Genomic DNA, 21938 nt, shown 5'->3' with positions numbered 1-21938 from the left:
TAGCTTTAGTCTTATCTTTACGTAAATGAAAGCATCAGCATCTCCTTGGGAAGTAATCTTTTTTTCATTACGTAAGGCATACCCATTACTAAAGACATTCGCATCGTAAATCTCATTTTGAAAGGTAAAACATAATTGAAATCTCATGTCAAAAAATAATTTGGCTTCGCTACTTGAAACATCCCTTGGATTTGTCTTTCCCTTTTTAGCAAGGCTAAGTCATACAAGTCTATTGGTGTGATACTTAAAATGAAGCAAGGAATAGAGATTGATTTTTAAAAGCAAAGAAAAGAAATACCTGCCTGTTGAGTGCAGATTGGTCAAAGGATTTCGAGATCATGAGAGTACTTGCAGAATCTCTAATAGCTTTGAGTGTTTTGGAGATTTTCGAATCTTATTATCTCTATAAATGAAGCCCGGAAGCCTGTGGTTTTCCGCACGCTCTTCACAGCAACATAAACATTCTTCTAGCATTCAAACCGATCATCACCGCTCAAACCAAGAAACACCTCAACCACCACCCAGTCACACACCTTTTCTTTAACTTTTTTCCCTTTCTTTTTTTGTGTTTCCCTCCTCCGTCCACTCCTTTTTGAACCTGCAAAGAAAAATGGATGAAGGTGTGCTCTTCAGTATTTTGGAGGAAATAATAAAGAAACTAGGTTCCCCAGCTTTTCAGGAGGTTGCACTATGGTGGGGGGTCGGAGATCAATTAATGAAGCTTAGTGGCACAGTTACTAGGATTAAAGCTGTGATTCAAGACGTTGAGGAGCAGGCACAAAAACAGAACCATCAAATCGAAGACTGGCTCATGAAGCTGCGGGAAGCTGTTTATGATGCAGAGGATTTGCTGGACGATTTCTCAACACAAGTTCTGCGGAAACAGTTGATGCCCGGGAAAAGAGTATCGAGGGAGGTACGCCTTTTTTTCTCAAGATCAAACCAATTTGTGTATGGTTTACGGATGGGTCATAGAGTTAAAATACTTAGAGAGAGACTAGATGGCATTGAAATTGACAGTAAAAAATTGAACTTTGATGTTCGTGATGAGGAGAGAGCTTCTTTGACCATGGTCAGGGAGCAAACTACCTCATCTGAACCTGAAATAATAGTTGGGAGAGAGAGTGACAAAAAGACAGTTAAAACGTTTCTGATGAATTCCAACTATGAACATAATGTTTCTGTCATCTCCGTAGTTGGAATGGGAGGATTGGGGAAGACCACACTAGCTCAACATGTTTTCAATGATGAGCAAGTTAAGGCGCACTTTGGTGTGAGACTCTGGGTAAGTGTCTCAGGCAGCTTAGATGTTAGAAAGATTATCAAAGGGGCTGTAGGTACTGGAGATTCTGATGATCAGTTAGAGAGTCTGAAAAAAATGCTTGAAGGGAAAATAGACAAAAAGAAGTATCTTCTTGTGTTAGATGATGTGTGGGATGGTAAGTATGATGGTGAAAAATGGGAGAGTTTGAAGGAGTTGTTACCACGTGATGCAGTAGGAAGTAAGATAGTGGTTACCACACGTTCTCATATAATTGCCAAATTCACAAGCACAATAGAACCACATGTTTTAAAAGGTCTGTCTGTAGATGAGTCATGGGAACTGTTTAGAAAAAAGACATTTCCTCAAGGCCAGGAGTCGGGTCATGTAGATGAGAGAGTTAGAAAAGAGATTGTAGAGAGGTGTTGTGGAGTTCCTTTGGTCATAAAGGCAATTGCGAGGTTAATGTCTTTGAAAGATAGAGCCCAGTGGTTGCCCTTTATCCAACAAGAACTTCCAAATAGGGTCCAAGATAACATTATACAGACCCTTAAGTTAAGCTATGATGCTCTTCCATCATTTATGAAGCATTGTTTTGCTTACTGTAGCTTATTTCCCAAAGGTTATAAGATAGATGTAAAATATTTGATTCAACTTTGGATTGCACAAGGGTTTGTTGGCACTTCAAATTCAGGTCGTAGGCGTATTGAGATTGTTGGTCTCAAGTGCTTTGAGAGTTTACTATGGAGGTCCTTCTTTCACGAAGTGGAAAAGGATAGATTTGGGAACATAAAAAGTTGCAAAATGCATGATTTTATGCATGATCTTGCAACCTATGTCGCTGGTTTTCAGAGCATCAAAGTGGAGCGTGGACGAAATAGGATTAGTGAAATGACTCGGCACGTGTCATTTGACACAGAATTGGATTTGTCCCAACAAATTCCAATTCCTTTGCCTATTGCAAAAAGTCTAAGAACACTTATATTATTGCAAGGTGGCGCATGGGATGAGAGGCCATGGGTGTCAATTTGTCAAAACTTTAGGCGTTTACGTGTGCTTGTTTTGAGTCATTTGGGAATTGAGGAAGTGTCACCTCTCATTGAAAATATCAAGCATCTGAAATATCTTGATCTTTCAAATAATGAGATGGAGGCGCTTCCTAATTCTGTCACCAGTCTGGTAAATTTGCAAGTGCTCAAGCTCAATGGTTGTGATAACCTTGAGGAACTACCAAGAGATATTATTAAGCTGATCAATCTGAGGCATCTTGATGTTGGTTGCACTCTTGATGAAGATTTATGTGAATATTTAGAGTATATGCCTCGTGGGATTGGGAAATTAACTAGTCTACAGACATTGTCATGTTTTGTGGTTGCAAGAAATAGGAGTCCTGAATCTAAGATTATAGGTGGATTGGATGAGTTGAGAATATTAAATGAATTGAGAGGTGGCCTAGAAATAATAGTCAAAGGATACGAGGGGTCTTGTATATCAGAATTTGAAGGAGCTAAATTGATCGATAAAAAATATCTTCAGTCGTTGACCGTACGGTGGGACCCAGAGCTGGATAGTGATTCAGATATTGATTTGTATGATAAAATGTTGCAAAGCCTCCAGCCAAACTCGAGTCTTCAAGAGTTGAGAGTTGAAGGCTATGGAGGTATGAGGTTTCCAAGTTGGGTTTCAAATATCTCAAATCTTGCAAGGATTTGTCTGGAAAGCTGCAAAAGACTTAAGCATATCCCTCCCTTAGATGGAATCCTTTCTCTTGAAGAATTAAGTATTGTGGGATTGGATGATTTGGAGTACATAGATAGTGAGGGGGATAGAGGAAGAGGAGCGTCGACGTTTTTCCCATCCTTAAAGACACTTGTTATCTATGGTTGTTTTAGACTGAAGGGATGGTGGAAGAGATGGAGTAGAGATGAGATGAATGCTGATAGTGATGAGTCAACAATAAAAATGCTCTGTTTTCCACGTCTTTCTTCCTTGTGCGTTTCTGATTGTCCAAATCTGACTTCAATGCCGTTGTTTCCAACTCTCGATGAAGGTCTTGATTTGCGGAGGACTAGTTCAATGCCATTACAGCAGACAATGAATATGAAATCACCAGTCTCTTCTTCTTCTTCTTCATTTATCCGTCCTCTCTCCAAATTGAAGAATCTAGAGATGTATTCAATTGATGACATGGAATCTGTTCCAGAAGTAGGGCTGCAAAATCTCTCTTCTCTTCTACAGCTATCGATCTACGAATGTCCAAGATTGAAGTCTCTGCCACTTCCTGTTCAGGGGATGCATTCTCTTCAGAAATTACATATCGCTGACTGCAGAGTATTGAAGTCGCTATCTGAATCTGAATCTCAAGGGATGATACCCTACCTTCCCTCTTTGCAAGAATTAATAATCGATTACTGCAGTGAAGAGCTGAGTGGAAGAGCAAGAGGATGGGGAAAGGAGAGGGAGGAGGAGTGGCCTTCTAACATTAAACACATTCCAGATATTGTAATTGATGGCTACTACATTCAAAAGGAGGGTCGCTATGTAAAGGGTGAAGGATTGAGATGGTAAGGAGTATTTTCACCGAACATACAAACACTTAAGTGTATGAAGGGTATTTAACCTCTCCTTTCCTTCCTTTATTTTATTTTCTTTTATTTTTATTATTCCATACTCTCTCTCTCTCTCTCTCTATATTATTAGGTGTATGAAAGGTAACGTTTTTCAATTAAACATAAATGAACGTATTTAATCTCTTCCTTCCTTCCTTCCTTAGTTTAATTTCTTTTATTTTTATTATTATTACTATCATTTTATTAAACTATGTATTATTTATTTATTTAATTTATCATATTTGATGGTTAGAGCATTTTCACCGTGAGGCTACTATTCTTAAATATAAAGGTTTCTAACAGCTTCTTTCATTTAATTTCTCTTATTATTATTATTATTATTATTATTATTATTATTATTATTATTATTATTATTATTATTAATCCCTGCTCTTTCTCTATATTTATTTATTTCGCTGCATGCATTTGACATTCTAGTTTTCTTTTCAATTTCTATTTTGCTTTATGGAATTTAGTCGATGAAAATGTGTGTACAGAAACTAAATTCTATGCATGCCTAAATAATAAATCTTGATTCTTCCTTCGTTTACTCTCTCTCTCTCTCTCTCTCTATTTATTTTGTATTAGACTAAGTCGACTTACATTATTTCAAATCTTTAATTTTCTAAACAAGTAAAGGCCTCACTTTTTAAAATAATATCTTTAAATGAAATTATCTTAGTTCAAAAACGTCAAGTGAAATAATTTAATGTTCTGCTATCAAAACAAGCAAAGGCTTCTCTTTTTTAAATAATTCATCCTTCTATCTACATGGTTGGAAAATCAAACAAATCAAGGGAGAATTGGAAAACATGACATTTATGTTATTTTATTTTTTATAATGGTGGTGAAGAAATGGTACTGTAGTTTTAAGAGGGCCAATGAGCATTCTGACATGGTGAAATCTAACTTGTTGATTATACAATGGGGATGGAATGTATGTTCTTCTTGATGGGCACTAGATCATCATTCAAGTTGTTGTATGGTTTTCATGAGCTTTGTATGTATATGAAGTTGTTCTTTTGCAGAGATTTCTTATTTAAGTTGGCAAGTTTTTGAGATATGGCTTGTTGTCAAACATTTATGTGCAGGTTTCTCTTATTAGAATCAGACACAGAGCATCTTTTGATACTGTGGATTTGTTGTATTTTCCAGAGCAGCGACAAGCTTCAACGAGATCGCTTTTTTTTTTTTTTACAGGTCATGCGCTTTCATTTTCAGAATTCCAAAGTGTAGGTATTTTGATCTTGGGGGTGGTTAAGTATGTGCTACTGATAAGCACGTTTAAATTTATTGAACGTAGATAGATAAGTATAATAGTTTTCTACTTTTTCAAAGACCTTGTTGCTGCATGCATTTGACATTCTGGTTTTCTTTCCAATTTCTATAAGCAATTTAGCGTCGAAGCATGTGAGTTTTATATGCATTAAGAGTATCCAATTACCCAAGTATTTTCTCTCTTTGAAATGAGTTTGATTTCATAATATAAAAATATGTTAGAATTGTTAGAAAGAAAACGAAAGATAGATTGTGAGGTTATAAATGAAAGGAAAGAAAAGAAAGTAAAGGAAAAAGTAGGGGGTAAAGGGCTAAAGCTTATGGCGAGTGATGAAATTAATAAGTATGCATAAATCCTATTGTTTTTGGATGCTTTTATGTATGAAGAATTTCTTTAAAGGCTTGCCGGATTTTCAGAATATATATATGCATAACCTTAGTTTTCAATGGAAACTTCAAATGATGATTGCTAAATAAGAGTATGACCATTAAAGATTGAAGCATTATGTGTTTTTTAAAGTGAAAGATATGTTTTAGCCCAAATATTGTGTTGATATAATTGCACATGATATGTGAAAAGAAGAAAGCTTGCTTTACATGAAATAGTGGCCACCTATATGCTACATATGCTACCATTGAGTAGTATATGGATATGAGATATGGACATTCAATTGTCTTACATTTTTTCTTATGCAAATATTATGTCGATATGATGTTAGGCATACATGTTGAAAACTTATGAAGTTTCCCATGCTTATCTCTTTAATCATTCACTGGGTTATCTCATTAGTAGTTGATAAATTATTTTCATAGAATCAAGATGAGGTTGAAAGAGGGCTCAAGAGATAGGCTACCAACCGAAGAGTCTTTGGAGTCCTAGCTTGAAGTTTAACATAGTGATGCTATTGTATCTTTCATAGGTTAGCTTTTGAGTATGGGTCATTACACATGTAAACGTATCATGATTGGACTCTTTTAGCGTGTAATTGATCAATAGGATAGCTATGTGCAAAGATGTAAGATAGAAGTGAATGATCAAGACAAGACAACAAGATGTCATATAAGTTTGTTTAATGGACAGCAGGTTGACAAGACAACAAGATGTCATATAAGTTTGTTTAATGGACAGCAGGTTGACAAGACAACAAGATGTCATATAAGTTTGTTTAATGGACAGCAGGTTGTGTATGCTTATAAATACATGTCTGGTAGGTAAATTTAATTGATTAGGTAACAATAAGAAGCAATTAGAGAGGTTGGTTTACTTAACTAACTTAAAGCACAATTCTAAAGTGAATATAATCAAAGATACTAAGATGCATTACCAAAGTAATTCGGAGAGGGGTGTGACAGCTAGCGTCAGAAGTGAAAGAAGTAGAAGTTCAACTACACTTTGTGTAGCCTTCACCCATTAAAATGAATCAGATGGTACTATTCAGCATGAAAAAATAAAAACAGAAAGCACTTTTTTTAAAGTATACATGCATGCATATATGGTTAAATGCTTAAATGTTACAAGATGCTGATATTAATTCAAATTTCAATTCCAATGCAGCTTATAACCTAAATTGATAAGCACTGCAGAACCCTGAGTAAATATCCAAATGTGGCATACCATTCATGGAACCACAGTTTAGCAACGCATCAACCATTGCTGTGAATGCAGTTCGATCAATAACTAAATTCCGATGCATTTTCATTTCAGAGACAATCTTCAGAACTGAGAGGAGATCCTTGGCACCACCAAAGCCCTGCAGAGGAAAGGAAAGCAATAAAACAGCTAAACACAAATTTTTTAACTGCAATCTCCGACTCACACACAAGAAGATCAATAGGCCACTTCAGCAGTAAAATAAGCACGCCATTTTGTTAAATGGTTTTTGAACACTTTGGTAAATATTCTAAATTCTCAAATTCGAATTTCCACAAACGCCTCATCACAAAATAAAGTATATATGCACAATTCACTGACCTGAAGTAATGTTGCGTAAGTGACAACACCCGGATAAAGCTTGGCACGACTAAAGTTTTGTGCTTTGTCCTGAAAAAGATCAAGGGTTTAATAATTTAATTCAACTAACGTAACTTCTTGAGCAACAACCTAATTTCTTGTATACAGAGGCTCTAAACTGACCTTTCAAATGCATGCTTGTGACCTTCATTTTGTCAAAGAATTGCATTGCAGCATCCAATTTCCCAGCCTTCACACATGCAGATATCAGAGTACTATAGGTGAGCCTGTCAGGGGTTAATCCTAACTCCAAAATTTCATCATGCACAGGCAAGGCATCTTGAGGACAGCCAGCACTTATATATCCCTGAAAGTTCAAAGAGAAAGATGTTTAAAATGATAACAAATACTAGATATTTGTTTCTCAATGGAATGCCATAAGACCCAAAAGTACAGATCAGTGCTCAACCTTCATTAATAAGTTATATACCAAAATGGAAGGATTGCAGCTTTCATGAAGCAAATAACCATAGCGGGCTAGAAGACCCTTAGCTCGGCGTATATCTCCTGCACTACAGCAGTGCAAATGCAGCAATATAAATAAGCTCATGATTTTCAAAATATCAATAATAAAAAAAAATCCATGCTTGTAGTGAGACCACAATAAGTAAATAGATTTACTAATACAAGCAACGAAAAGGCAATTTGTCCAAGATATTTCAAATTTGGGCTCGATGTCCTATCATGAAATGGTAATCCTAATCGAACACAATCCAATCTATCCAGTTAAATGCTCTAATTTCAGCAGGTTTGTAAAATAAGAGATGAAGTTATGGGCTTTGTTTTGTTTCCAGGTTCTTTAGTGGTAGCACTTGAAACTGTTAAGGACCAAATATCATCGGAGCCGACAACTTTAATTTTGACAACTTTCATTTTTGAGCAAAATCAAACACCACTTTAAACCGAAGGCTCTGATACCAATTGTTGGGAATTCCGACCGATGATGTACTGATATTTGCTCATAGGAGGCCAAGCACACTGATACAATATTTAACGTGGTTCGGCAAAACCGCCTACATCCACGGGAGAAGCCATTACATTATATAGGGAGAGTACAAGATTTACAACAATAGAGGAGGAGGAATCATCCCCTCTTTGAGCAACTCTCAACCTCACTCTATTTCTCTCCTTTTGTGCTGCAATGACAGCCCACTCTCTCCTACATTTCTCACCTCTTTGGCTCTACTTCCTCTCTCATTTTGCTCTCTCATATATGCCTCTATTTATAGGCATTCATGGAAGCTCTTCTTGGTTTGTTGTCAACATTGGTGGCTACCAACTCTAGTTCATTCAACAATGGTGGCCACCAACTCTATCTCATTCAACAATGATGCCTACCAATAGTCAATGGTAAATGGTTGGTGCCTTACATGAAATGGCAACCAACCTAACAATCACCCCCTTTGCCATTCATGTGAGGCAATTGTCCTCTTGCTTCTTCAACACAAGCTTGCATCTTGCAGCTCTTCCAAGCTTTCCATTCTGAGAGCATCTTTGACCAAGTTTATAGGTACTCGCCAAACCTTTCAATCATCAGAGTAACCAAAGCACACCTTTACACAAAAGGATCACTATAACCAGATGGTCTGCCACATCACATCTGAATAATGTTAACGCTTGTCTCTGGAACAACATTCCCCTTCAACCATGCTCGGTCCGAAATGATTCATCAAGCCTCACATCAAGGCTTACAACACCCCCTCAAACGGATATTTCAAGTGCGACAGTCATTATCTGAGTATCTTAATATGATCACAAGCTCACCACTCTTCCAAGAGTCTACTCATCCAGGAGTTGCGCCTGCCCTCTGTTCCACCCTAGGAACCACGTCTTACTTCTCCATGAGTCTCTCACTCTTAGTCTCAAGAGTCTAGGTAGCTTTCCACCTTTAACTATGGGAGCAGCCCATAAAAGGTTGATCTATATCTGTCTTCATACTCTGAGTATTACAATGCCATTACCGAGCTCACCACCTTGACAAGAGTCAACTTGTTCCTGGAACCTGCGCATGCCCTCTGCTCCTTCATAGCAGTCGCGTCTTAATGCTCCACAAGTCATCCACTTATTGTCCAAGGCAAATGTCTTCTAGCTCATTGATCTTTAGCATGGGGGCAATATCCATGAAAGCCAATCCTGCATTTGTCTCTATACTCATCATAACCCTTTCATTTGCTATCCATCTGTCCACTCATACCTAGCCATCACATTGGCTCTGGGGCGTTCTGAACTGGGCTCCTTCCACAGCCCTCACACCTTCTCCTGAGGTGTCTCCGCTCGTCGTCATGCGGCGGTCTGAACTTGGACTTATATAACGGTCCTCACACCTTCTTCTGAGGTGTCTCCGCCTGTTGTCATGAGACGGTCCAAACTTGGACTCATATCACGGTCCTCACACCTTCTCCTGAGGTGTCTCTGCCTGTCTTCATGAGACGGTCTGAAATTGGACTCATATCATGGCCCATACACCTTCTGTCTAAGGTGTCTTTGTTCGTCATAAAGCAGTCACATCCTCCTTCATCGGGGATGTCTCCAGTGACTAAGATTCTCTATCACCATGTGGACTTGGGAGAGTTCATTGCCACTGATCACATAGAAAGAGAAAGTTGCGGTATACTCCTCGCAATCCTCCACCTCGATTTCTATGTTTGGAGCTTCTATGTCTTTCATCATTACACTTGACAGCTCCACCTACACCAACTCTCTTTGGTGTCTTCGCCTTTTATCACAGGCATTTGCACCCCCTCAATTAGGTGCATCTGCAACAGCTCATCTTTCCATCCTTGCATGTATTGGAAAGGTCCTTGCTTGTTGCCTTTATCAAGAGCACAAGAGACTTCTTGTTGTACAACTTTTTCATACAGTCTCTGCTCTGAGCTTCATCTGGGAACTCTTCTTTTCCTTGCACCTGTTGTCTCATTACAGTACCTCGTTGGATCCTCCGGGTACTCCTACACAATCTTCGTGTGCTCTCGTGCAATTTTGATTCTCCAGATTTCTCCCTATTCCTTGCTTATGTTTGACAGCAGCTCATCCTGTCACAACATCTATCCAAGTCAAAATAGGGTGCCAATCTTCATTTCCTTGATGTATTTCTCTACCATTATCAGGGTCTTCATTAATTCTCCCCTCGAGAAATTACAATCACCGAATCTAACTTTCTTGGAGAAATCACCACTCCATCAGATCCTTGATCATACGGAACCCAACTGTTCCTTTGTGCCGTCATCCTGCTAGTCTTCAACAGTTTCATAACAAACTGTCACATATACGAAAATAGTACCGTATGGATAATCCTTCCACTAAGCAAGTTCCCAGAAAAGATTGGAGGGGTCAGAATGGTCCCGCTTAAAACCCAATCTCCTAGCCAGAACTTCTTAGGCCATATCTATCCATCGTACTGTCTTTTCGTATATACAACCATTTGCTAGCTTTGTCGCGGCTTTCCTTTACAAGTGATCTGGGGTATCCTTGCTTTTTACCTGATTTCTCAACATCTGGCGAGACTACCAGTGCTCAGATTCGTCAAGATTGGTCTTCATCAAATTTCACTCTCCACCTCAAATTGTCCACATGATCGGGTGTTTAGAGTGTCCCAATTTTGCCTTCCCTCAAGGCAATTAAAATTCCCATATAATAGTTCAACACATGTAATTGGGCAAACATGTGTGATTTCTTCTTCTTCAGCTCCATCGACCACCATGATGACCATCAGATGCCTCCTAATCGGGCAATCTCTCTTTAATCATTCATCACTGCCATTTCTGATCTTAATCTCAATGATCGGACTGTACCATTGCATCCGGAACGATCAAATTAGCTGGAAACAAGTCTGAAATCGTCCAAATCGCACTTCAGACGGCTAAGATTTGATCAAAACAATTTTGGCCTGATAAACGGCCCAGATTCAATCTCAGAACCGGTTGCACGTAGACTCCGCCACACAGGATCAAAACCCAGGGAGCTGGCGTGGCTGTGATGATGTGTCAGCCACGTAGGACCTATAGGGTCAACCAAATCTGACGTGGCAGTTTGACTGGTCAGAGTGCTGATGTGTCAGGTGATGTGTCTGATGACTGTGCAGAACTGCTGACATGCCTAATAACATGGCAGTTTGACTGGCCAGAGTGCTGATGTGTCAGGCGACGTGCCTGATGACTGTGCAGAACTGCTGACGTGGCTGATGACGTGGACAGTCACCCCGCCGGAGCTCTGGGGCGGTTTTCGACGTCCGATTTCGACGCGGTTTTCACCAGTGGCTTCGTCTCTTCCTCCTCTACACAGTGGTATGGTCAAAACACAATTTTGACAACTTTCATTTTTAAGCAAAATCAAACACCACTTTAAACCGAACGCTCTGATACCAATTGTTGGGAATTTCGACCGGTGATGTACTGTTATTTGCTCATAGGAGGCCAAGCACACTGACACAATATTTAACGTGGTTCGGAAAAACCGCCTACATCCACGGGAGAAGCCATTACATTATGTAGGAGAGTACAAGATTTACAACAATAGAGGAGGAGGAATCATCCCCTCTTTGAGCAACTCTCAACCTCACTCTATTTCTCTCCTTTTGTGCTGCAATGGCAGCCCACTCTCTCCTACATTTCTCACCTCTTTGGCTCTACTTCCTCTCTCATTTTGCTCTCTTATATATGCCTCTATTTATAGGCATTCATGGAAGCTCTTCTTGGTTTGTTGTCAACATTGGTGGCTACCAACTCTAGCTCATTCAACAATGGTGGCCACCAACTCTATCTCATTCAACAATGGTGGCTACCAATAGTCAATGGTAAATGGTTGGTACCTTACATGAAATGACAACCAACCTAACACCTGAAACTTCTGATCAGCATGAAATTACAGGATCCATCCAAGCATTGAAGAAGATGATCTTGAGGTGTGAGGTTATAATTTTCATAATTATGTTCATTTACACAGTTTAGAACGCAAGGGGAGAGCAGGGCTGCCTCATTAATTTCTTTAATATATAAATTAAGAAGAAGACTATGAGGCATAATTAACAACACTAACCATGAACTGAACAATTGGGTTTCTTTCCCTCATCATTTCAGCCCCAATGAAATGTCTAAGTGCACCAATAATTTCTTGCCGATCTGTACTATTTTTTATGTTCAGGAATCTAAAATAATGCTCCTTTCTGATTCTCCCCTTCTTTATCATAGTGGAGTTTTGACTTCTTCTTACCAATGCATAAATTAATTCAAGCACCAATATTTAATAAATGAATTCAATTTGTCTTCCCAAGTTTTCAATTATGTCAATGTCTCTCTCAAATATTAATCATATAACAGACGTTTCTCTTTAAATTATAGAAACTAATAAAAACACATTTTAGAGCCCTAATTAAAACTCTTTTTATGTTAAATATGTGTGTATATGCATGAGTGTCTATGTATTTAATATTTCATTAAAAATAAAACCAAAATGTGTGAGGAATTTATAAAATGTATCGTGAATCCTCTTATGTAGTGTTGTGGACGAACTATTCACAAAACTTTTTTTGTGTTTTTTTTATTTAGTTACTATTTGATCAAATTATAGGTAAATTTAAGCTAATTTATTAAGAAATGATGAGATTAAAAGAGAAGGAATCAAAGTGAAAATAAAGAATTAAATAGGTGGCCTTTTCTAATTTTTTGGGAGAAATACATATCCTGTCTTCGAAAAACAAAAAAAAAATACTATCTATTGGGAGTAATTTAGTACTTCGACAATGGTCCATTTGACATACTAAAATTCAAAAGAGGCAATTATGTATTTTTGTTTTATAATGCACATTGAAAAAATCCTAATATTATTGGATTCAAATTTCTTTAAAGCTTACCTTAAAGGATATTTTTTTTCAATGAACGATTAAATGACTCACATGCCCTCATGCATGGAATTTTTTTATGCCTTACATTCAAGGACATTTTTTATATTTGACTTATTTTTGTAATAATTGGGTTGGCTTATGGGCAATTGTGTAACCCCAATTTTTTTTACACAACATACCATATATATGTATTTAATTTTCATTGAAAGTACATGATTTTTATTTTGACTATTATCAATAGTAACCATCGACTATTTTAGTCTATAATCTAACATTTCCCTTACTAGTTGTTTTGATCAATTAGATAGTAGCAAAATTAATTGTTCAATCCATCAAAGGGTCAACCAAATTAATTTATAAATATAATTGATCAATCGGTTTAAATCAAAATTATATCGATCTTTTTTCAGCTATTAAACTTTCCTTTTAAAACTTAATTTCTTGACTTGGCTATATTACTACCCAAATCTCAGGTAGATTCTTCCTTTAACCTTGAGTTTTATCAAGTTATTCTTAACTTTCAGCATACTACATTTCTTATCATGATTATAGTTCAACAATACCTAAGTCAATTTCCATAATTAATAAACAATTACAAAGCACGATACGTAAAATATAGAAAAACATTATGGTATATATTTTATACGATTTAAGTTCTAAAGTACTAAATGAAACCTAAGATTTTAAAAGTGTATTTATAAAGAGAAATGGTTAACAAAAGATATAAATACTTTCAATTTGTTTATCAATTGCATACCAACTTTTACATTACAAAAGGATTAACATGTAACAAAATTATATTTTACTTAATTAACATAAAAAGTTGTTAATCATTTATTCGTTCTACATGATGTTACGAGCTACTTGAAAAATTATTCAATACCAAATATAATCAGTTTTATCTACAATAATTATCTATTATTATCTTTTCTATATATTTATCATATCAAAAACTAGACAATTAATTTCTTATTTTACTCTTAACTATATAAATTAATATGATCGACATAATTTAAGGGCTTACCAATGTATTCACTAGCCTAACCCAAACATTTATTTCATTACTAAATTAATTGTTTTTTTTATTCGTCAATTAACCAGTACACTAATTATGTTAACCAGGGGATTATTTTTTACAATTACTCATTAACCAAGTTATTAGTCTCATTAATCAGTGAACTAGTTTCTCTAATTGTATATTAACTAGAGAGCTAATTTTTCTAATTACCCATTAATCAGGACACTAGTTAAATTAACCAAGAAGCTAGTTTCTCTAGTTGTTCATTAACCAGAACACTAGTCTCATTAATTAGAAAACTAGTTTCTTTAATAATTTACTATTTTTCAAATAAAGTCAAGATATATTTTTAAAAAATTATAAATTATAATGTAAATAATATTTTAGATTTAAAGTATGGAGCACTTACCCGATGTCTAAGTGCATAAAATAATCCCCTACTGCTAAGTAGGTCTTTGACCTCCCTTATACCAACAGCAACAATATATCATTTGCCATCCATTTACCATTAAAAAAAAATCAATTTCATTGTCCCTATATATTTCAAATTCTCAACATCATATACTCATTCAATCACAATACTAAATACACAAATAAACAAATAATTACTTTGATTTCCAACATTAATCATTCTTCTTTTAAAGTATTTGGTCATATCCTGTTAAGAACATCAATTTATTTTCTTTGGTTTTTGTGTAATTTTTCTTTTATATATATTCATCATATGCTTCATATAATACAATCTCATAACAATTTAAATTAGAAAACTCAAATCCTCCAATTCCATCTTGGTCAAAATTCCCATGCAAAAAAAAACATGATTTATTTACTTATTTATTAATTTTATATTAATTCCATGTGACTCAATCTTTTATTATACTCAAGAATTTATTTCCATAGGAAAACCATCAATTAAAACATCCTAACATATTCAACTCAACTTTCCATAAATAAATTCCAACATATCAAGTTTCAAAACACAACACATTAGAATTACAATCAATTAACATAGGAGTGGTTCTTATCTCCTATTAACATGAATTTAAGAGAAATTTGTAAGGCAAATCAAAGTTTTCTTTATATCTTTTCTTTCTTCATTAAGCTTTTACTTTCTCTGTTTTAAGCGTTAAAACTCTTAAAAGATTTGAATTCTTTCTTTTAATTTATAAAAACTACCTCACTCTATTTAATTTATCTTTTTTTTTTCCTAATGAATTTAGTGAAAGAAAAAAAGAACCTTCTATCTCCCATAAAAAATGATGTCGGCCACAAAAAAAAGAAAGAACATATTTTTTTAGTACAGAGTTTATGTATTTACAACAATACTTTTATATTTAGTTCATATACTTTTTGTTTAATTAAATACCTTATCTCAATCCACTTTTAACATATTGAACATAAGCATTTTTATCTTTAAAACTTTATTTCTAATTAGTACTATGTCATTTATATTTTGTAGCTGACCCATGTCATTTCCGTGTTAAATTTTGAATATTTCACTAATCCTAGAAAAGTATTGCATTAGCTAATCAGGGTTTACAAATTGTGTAATTTAAAATATATTAAATTAATAAAAAAAAAGGTTGTTGACACGTGCATGCACGCATCAAATGCATGGTAGCCCCTATACCCTCTGAGTGACTCAATGTGGTGCTGCTCGTTGGTTAAACACTATCTTTCATAATAATATTTGATTTGCCTTGACTTCTCCTCCTCTCAGAGGTAGCGCGTGACAGAAAATCACCGAGTTTAGCATCGAGTTTTTATTTTTTTATTTTTTATCTTCTTCTTCTCTCTCTACTTCCTCGAAATCCAAGCTTGACATTTAAAATTTAAGGATAATCCCTTTCTTTAGGGATATTTAAATACCAGTTCTTATTCTTTTGATTTTAAATTTTTGTCCTTAACACTTTTAATTGCTTTTGATTTGTTTTAATTTTATCATTCAATCTAATTTTTCTATTTTTTTGTTCTTAAATTTGATTATAATTCTATTTTTTTCTTGCCTCTTTAATAAACTTCAAATTATTTTTAATTTCATTATTTAATTAAAAAAAATTTACTATTTTTTTAAGATTTAATCCTTATTTTTCTGGTGATTTGTTTTTTAATTCTTTTATGTAATTAATTTTTCTTTTCAATTTAATTTCAATATAAAATTATTCATTTTTTTCTTAAAAAGATTTTCTTATTTAACCTGTGGCAGACTACAAGTCATATAGCTAGTATTTCCTAGATTTTGTACATTGGAAAATTTAAAATTAATTTAAAATACTCATTATTTTTTAGTAAAATAAAAACACAGGGTGACCAATTCAACAAGCTACTGACTCAGTATATCAATTAATTTATTGGTTTACTAATATTTGTTTATACATATATAGCTTTTTAAAAAAAAAATATTAAAGCAACAGTTGGATTGTATCATAGCTTTCATTTGATTTGATAAAAATAAAAACTCTTGATTTTTTTAACGTTCTATAATATAGAAATATATTTCAAAAAGCTTATGCATCATTTTATAAAATTATAGGCATGGGAATTACAAACTTTTATTCTTTTCGAAACATATCCCAATAAGTAAATAATAATGATAAATAAGACAACTTAAACTCAAACTATTACTTAGTTAAGCACATTAAACAAATCTCACAAATATTATTTTTTATATATAGGTGTTGAATCAAGAACTCTTGCACAGAGTTTTTGTCGAATCTCACGATCCACCTTGAGCAACAAAAATCCTCTTAGGATTTTCTGTTTTCTGTCTCGGATAGACAAACCAAGGGAAAGACTCGCAGTCTTCCTTGCAACCTCACACGCCCAACTGGTGCAACTGAGACTGGGGAGGTCATCTTCGACCTTCAGGAATCCTAAAATTCCAGACTTTTGAAAGAACTCAGTGATTTTTTCGTAGCTTGGAACGTTTATAACCTCTTTGTTTCTTAACTTAGAAATTCATATAATATGCCATTTTAAAGTTTTCTATGTCTACCTTGTAGTTGTACTAAATATACAACCTAGTTCATTTTGAAAAAGGAATTACCAGCCTTGAAGTGTTCTTCATGAACATAGATTTTTTACAGAAGTAATTTCAAAGTATTCATGGCAGACCTTCATTAATTATCTTAAATATATTTTATACAGTTCATACATGTCAATTGGACTAGTAAACAAGCAAAATGTCTTTCATACCAATGGCGGAAACCTTTAAATGGATCAAAACTATACATCTTTTAAATCACAGCCTAGATGTACCTTTACCAACCCTTTAAAGCTCATATGCCATTAATATGTAGCTATTGAACTTGTTTCTAGCTACAGATTTATAATTTCTGAGCAGTCCATGAAATGACGAGCAGCCCTGAACTCCAAAAGAACAAATGAAGGTTCCTGTAATGATTGATTTTTAAAAGCGAAGAAAGGAACTCGTAGCCAATGAAGAGATTGATTTGGAGTTTTTGATAGCTTTTAGTGTTTGGGGATAGTTTGGAATTTACTTTACCTATGAATAAAGCACCAAGAAGAAGTCTTTACATTCACTACTACTAGCTCGGGGCATACCCTCCATTAAAGGTACTTGCTTCTTCTGATTGGTTTCAGTGACCGATACTGTGGGATCCCAAGTACGCATAAGCCCTTGAAAAAGGGAAGGCATCTTCCATTATTGCTTCCACATAACTGAAAATCTCCATTTAAAAAGTTAATTTGGCCCTCATCTTTCCTTCATCAGTACTGTATATATAGCTATAACCCTGGATTGATGTCATTCTTTGAATAAAGTGTGAGGAACAAGGTTTCTGGCCCGACTGATTCATTAAAGCAAAGCAATAGAAGCAGTACTACCAGTTGAGGGATTTGGAGATCGAGAGATCAGTGCATGCAGGCCTTCTTATAGCTTTAGTCTTATCTTTACGTAAATGAAAGCATCAGCATCTCCTTGGGAAGTAATCGTTTTTTCATTACGTAAGGCATATATACCCAGTACTAAAGACATTCGCATCGTAAATCTCATTTTGAAAGGTAAATTATAATTGAAATCTCATGTCAAAAAATAATTTGGCTTTGCTACTTGAAACATCCCTTGGATTTGTCTTTCCCTTTTTAGCAAGGTTAAGTCATGCAAGTCTATTGGTGTGACATTTAAAATGAAGCAAGGAATAGAGATTGCTTTTTAAAAGCAAAGAAAAGAAATACCTGCCTGTTGAGTGCAGATTGGTCAAAGGATTTCGAGATCATGAGAGCACTTGCAGAATCTCTAACTGCTTTGAGTGTTTTGGAGATTTTCGAATCTTATTATCTCTATAAATGAAGCCCGGAAGCCTGTGGTTTTCCGCACGCTCTTCACAGCAACATAAACATTCTTCTAGTATCCAAACCGATCATCACCGCTGAAACCAAGAAACACCTCAACCACCACCCAGCCACACACCTTTTCTTTAAGTTTTTCCCCTATCTTTTTTTGTGTTTCCCTCCTCCATCCACTCCTTTTTGAACCTGCAAAGAAAAAATGGCTGAAGATGTGCTCTTCAATATTGCGGAGGAAATAATAAAGACATTAGGTACCCTAACTGCTCAGGAGGTTGCACTGTGGTGGGGGATCAAAGATCAATTGTGCAAGCTCAATGCAACAGTTACCGGGATCAAGGCTGTGATTCAAGACGCTGAGGAGCAGGCACAAAAACAGAAACAAAACCATCAAATCGAAGACTGGCTCAAGAAGCTGCCAGAAGCTCTATATGATGCAGAGGATTTGCTGGACGATTTCTCAACACAAGTTCTGCGGAAACAGTTGATGCTTGGGAAAAGAGTATCGAGGGAGGTACGCCTTTTTTTCTCAAGATCAAACCAATTTGTGAATGGTTTACGGATGGGTCATAGAGTTAAAATACTTAGAGAGAGACTAGATGGCATTGAAATTGACATTAAAAAATTCAACTTTGATGTTCGTGATGAGGAGAGAGCTTCTTTGACCATGGTCAGGGAGCAAACTACCTCATCTGAACCTGAAATAACAGTTGGGAGAGAGAGTGACAAAAAGACAGTTAAAACGTTTCTGATGAATTCCAACTATGAACATAATGTTTCTGTCATCTCCGTAGTTGGAATGGGAGGATTGGGGAAGACCACACTAGCTCAACATGTTTTCAATGATGAGCAAGTTAAGGCGCACTTTGGTGTGAGACTCTGGGTAAGTGTCTCAGGCAGCTTAGATGTTAGAAAGATTATCAAAGCGGCTGTAGGTACTGGAAATTCTGATGATCAGTTAGAGAGTCTGAAAGAAAGCTTGAAGGGAAAATAGAAAAAAAGAAGTATCTTCTTGTATTAGATGATGTGTGGGATGGTAAGGAAGGTCTGGATGGTGAAAAATGGGATAGGTTGAAGGAGTTGTTACCACATGATGCAGTAGGAAGTAAGATAGTGGTAACTACACGTTCTCATTTAATTGCAAATTTCACAAGCACAATAAAACCACATGTTTTAAAAGGTCTATCAGCAGATGAGTCATGGGATTTGTTTAAAAGAAAGGCATTTTGTCAAGACCAAGAGTCGGGTCATGTAGATGAAAAAATTAGAAAAGAGGTTGTAGAGAGGTGTCGGGGAGTTCCTATGGTCTTAGAGGCAATTGCGAGGTTAATGTCTTTGAAAGATAGAGCCCAGTGGTTGCCCTTTGTCCAACAAGAACTTCCAAATAGGGTCCAAGATGATAATATCATAGATACCCTTAAGTTAAGCTACGATCCTCTTCCATCATATATGAGGCATTGCTTTGCATACTGTAGCTTATTCCCAAAAGGTCATAGGATTGATGTGAAGTCATTGATTCGACTTTGGATTGCACAAGGGTTTGTTAGCTCTTCGAATTTGGGTGAGTGCTTAGAAATTGTTGGTCTTAGGTGCTTTGAGAATTTACTGTGGAGGTCCTTTTTTCACGAAGTTGAAAAGGATAATTTAGGTAACATAGAATGTTGCAAAATGCATGATTTTATGCATGATCTTGCAACCCATGTCGCTGGTTTTCAGAGCATCAAAGTGGAGCGTGGAGGAAATAGGATTAGTGAATTGACTCGGCACGTGTCATTTGACACGAAATTGGATTTGTCTTTGCCTTTTACAAAATGTCTAAGAACACTTGTATCATTGGAAGGTGGCACATGGGATGAGGGGGCATGGGTGTCAATTTGTCGAGACTTTAGGCGTTTACGTGTGCTTGTTTTGAGTGATTTTGGAATGAAGGAAGTGTCACCTCTCATTGAAAAGATCAAGCACCTTAAATATCTTGATCTTTCGGATAATGAGATGGAGGCGCTTTCTAATTCTGTCACCAGTCTGGTAAATTTGCAAGTGCTCAAGCTCAATGGTTGTACGAAACTTGAGAAACTACCTAGGGATATTGGCAAGCTGATCAATCTGAGGCATCTTGATGTTGGTTGCTATCGTGATGGTGATTTATGTAAAAAGTTAGAGTATATGCCTCGTGGGATTGGGAAATTAACTAGTCTACAGACGTTGTCATGTTTTGTAATTGCAAAAAAGAAGAGTCCTAAATCTGAGATGATAGGTGGATTGGATGAGTTGAGAATGTTAAATGAATTGAGAGGGAGGCTAGAAATAAGAGTCAAGGGATATGAGGGTGGTTCTTGTATATCAGAATTTGAAGGAGCCAGATTGATAGATAAAAAATATCTTCAGTCGTTGACCGTATGGTGGGACCCAGACCTGGATAATGATTCAGATATTGATTTGCATGATAAAATGTTGCAAAGCCTCCAACCAAACTTGAATCTTCAAGAGTTGAGAGTTAAAGGTTATGGAGATACGAGGTTTCCTAGTTGGGTCTCAAATCTCTCAAATCTTGTAAGGATTCATCTAGAACGCTGTAGAAGACTTAAGGATATCCCTCCCTTACATGGAATCCCTTATCTTGAAGAATTAAGTATTGAGAGATTGGATGATTTGGAGTACATAGATAGTGAGGGGGATGGAGGAAAAGGAGTGTCGATGTTTTTCCCATCCTTAAAGACACTTAATATCTTTGATTGTCCCAGACTGAAGGGATGGTGGAAGAGACGGAGTAGAGATGAGATAAATGATGATAGTGATGAGTCAACAATAGAAGAAGGGTTGATAGTGCTCTGTTTTCCACGTCTTTCTTCCTTGTTCATTTCTGAGTGTGCAAATCTGACTTCGATGCCGTTGTTTCCAACTCTCGATGAAGGTCTTTATTTGCGGAGGACTAGTTCAATGCCGCTACAGCAGACAATGAAGATGACATCACCAGTCTCTTCTTCTTCTTCTTCTTCATTTACCCGTCCTCTCTCCAAATTGAAGAGACTATATATGTATTCAATTGATGATGGTAAGAGCATTTTCACCGTGAGGATACTATTTTTAAATATAAAGGTTTTTAACAACTTTCTTCCTTCATTTAATTTCTGTTGTTGTTGTTGTTATTATTAATTTTACTCTTTCTCTGATAAAACTATTATATTATTTCTATAAATATTGGTAACATTTTTTAATTAATTAAAGTTCCATTTGTTTTTTTTTAAATATTAATATTAAAAATAAATTTTTAAAAATAAAAAATATCAACTTAATATATTCTTAAATAAAAATTGTTTTTAAAAAATAAAGCTCTTACAAAGGGGTTCAGCCCTCAACACAACGACAGATTACCCCATCTCTCTTCCCTACCTGCACAAAGTAAAGCCGTCTCCAATCACCTAATCTATCGTTTTTTTAAAAAAGAAAAAAATTGAAGGTTCTGCCTGTCTGAAACCAAAATTTCATGCTACTTAGGTTTCTGTTGAAACTAATGCAACTTCTGTTTAACCTTTTCTTGTCGGCCCCCTTTTGACATCTTTTTTGTGCAGGTATGGTGGTTGGGGTGGGGTTGATTAATTTGATAAGGGGATTAA

General features: G+C 35.7%; 2 protein-coding genes across 4 annotated transcripts in view; one reads left to right on the top strand and one right to left on the bottom strand.

Moving 5' to 3' along the window:
• Positions 1 to 421: 421 nt before the first annotated feature.
• The window catches only part of LOC105130498 (putative disease resistance protein RGA3), a 64086-nt gene continuing 42569 nt past the window's right edge, over positions 422 to 21938 (top strand). Inside the window, exons 1-2 of one of the 2 annotated variants that reach the window (XM_011033039.1) lie at positions 422 to 2255; positions 20165 to 21235. In XM_011033039.1, the coding sequence (XP_011031341.1) occupies positions 611 to 2255; positions 20165 to 21235 (2716 nt within the window). In that variant the 5' untranslated portion in view covers positions 422 to 610. Of the gene's footprint in view, positions 3904 to 20164; positions 21236 to 21938 lie in introns of those variants that run through there. The other variant, XM_011033037.1, reaches the window with a different exon arrangement.
• On the bottom strand, positions 6290 to 7844 carry LOC105130499 (pentatricopeptide repeat-containing protein At5g10690-like). 2 transcript variants are annotated; one of them, XR_843241.1, is made up of 4 exons: positions 7569 to 7695; positions 7283 to 7466; positions 7121 to 7189; positions 6290 to 6899 (listed from the first exon to the last, which is right to left on the bottom strand). XR_843241.1 is itself a non-coding variant. In XM_011033040.1 (4 exons), the coding sequence occupies exons 1-4, from the start codon at positions 7707 to 7709 to the stop codon at positions 6705 to 6707; spliced, it is 567 nt and encodes a 188-aa protein (XP_011031342.1). In that variant the 5' UTR covers positions 7710 to 7844; the 3' UTR covers positions 6290 to 6704. The 2 variants fall into 2 exon arrangements, 1 of the variants encoding a protein (XP_011031342.1); XM_011033040.1 differs by having other exon boundaries at positions 7305 to 7466; positions 7569 to 7844.

Source organism: Populus euphratica, unplaced genomic scaffold, assembly GCF_000495115.2.
Source record: "Populus euphratica unplaced genomic scaffold, PopEup_1.0 scaffold21.1, whole genome shotgun sequence".
NCBI classification, from domain to species: domain Eukaryota; kingdom Viridiplantae; phylum Streptophyta; class Magnoliopsida; order Malpighiales; family Salicaceae; genus Populus; species Populus euphratica.
The sequence above is the reverse complement of the archived record's forward strand: the minus strand, read 5'-3'. Positions and strand labels throughout refer to the sequence as shown.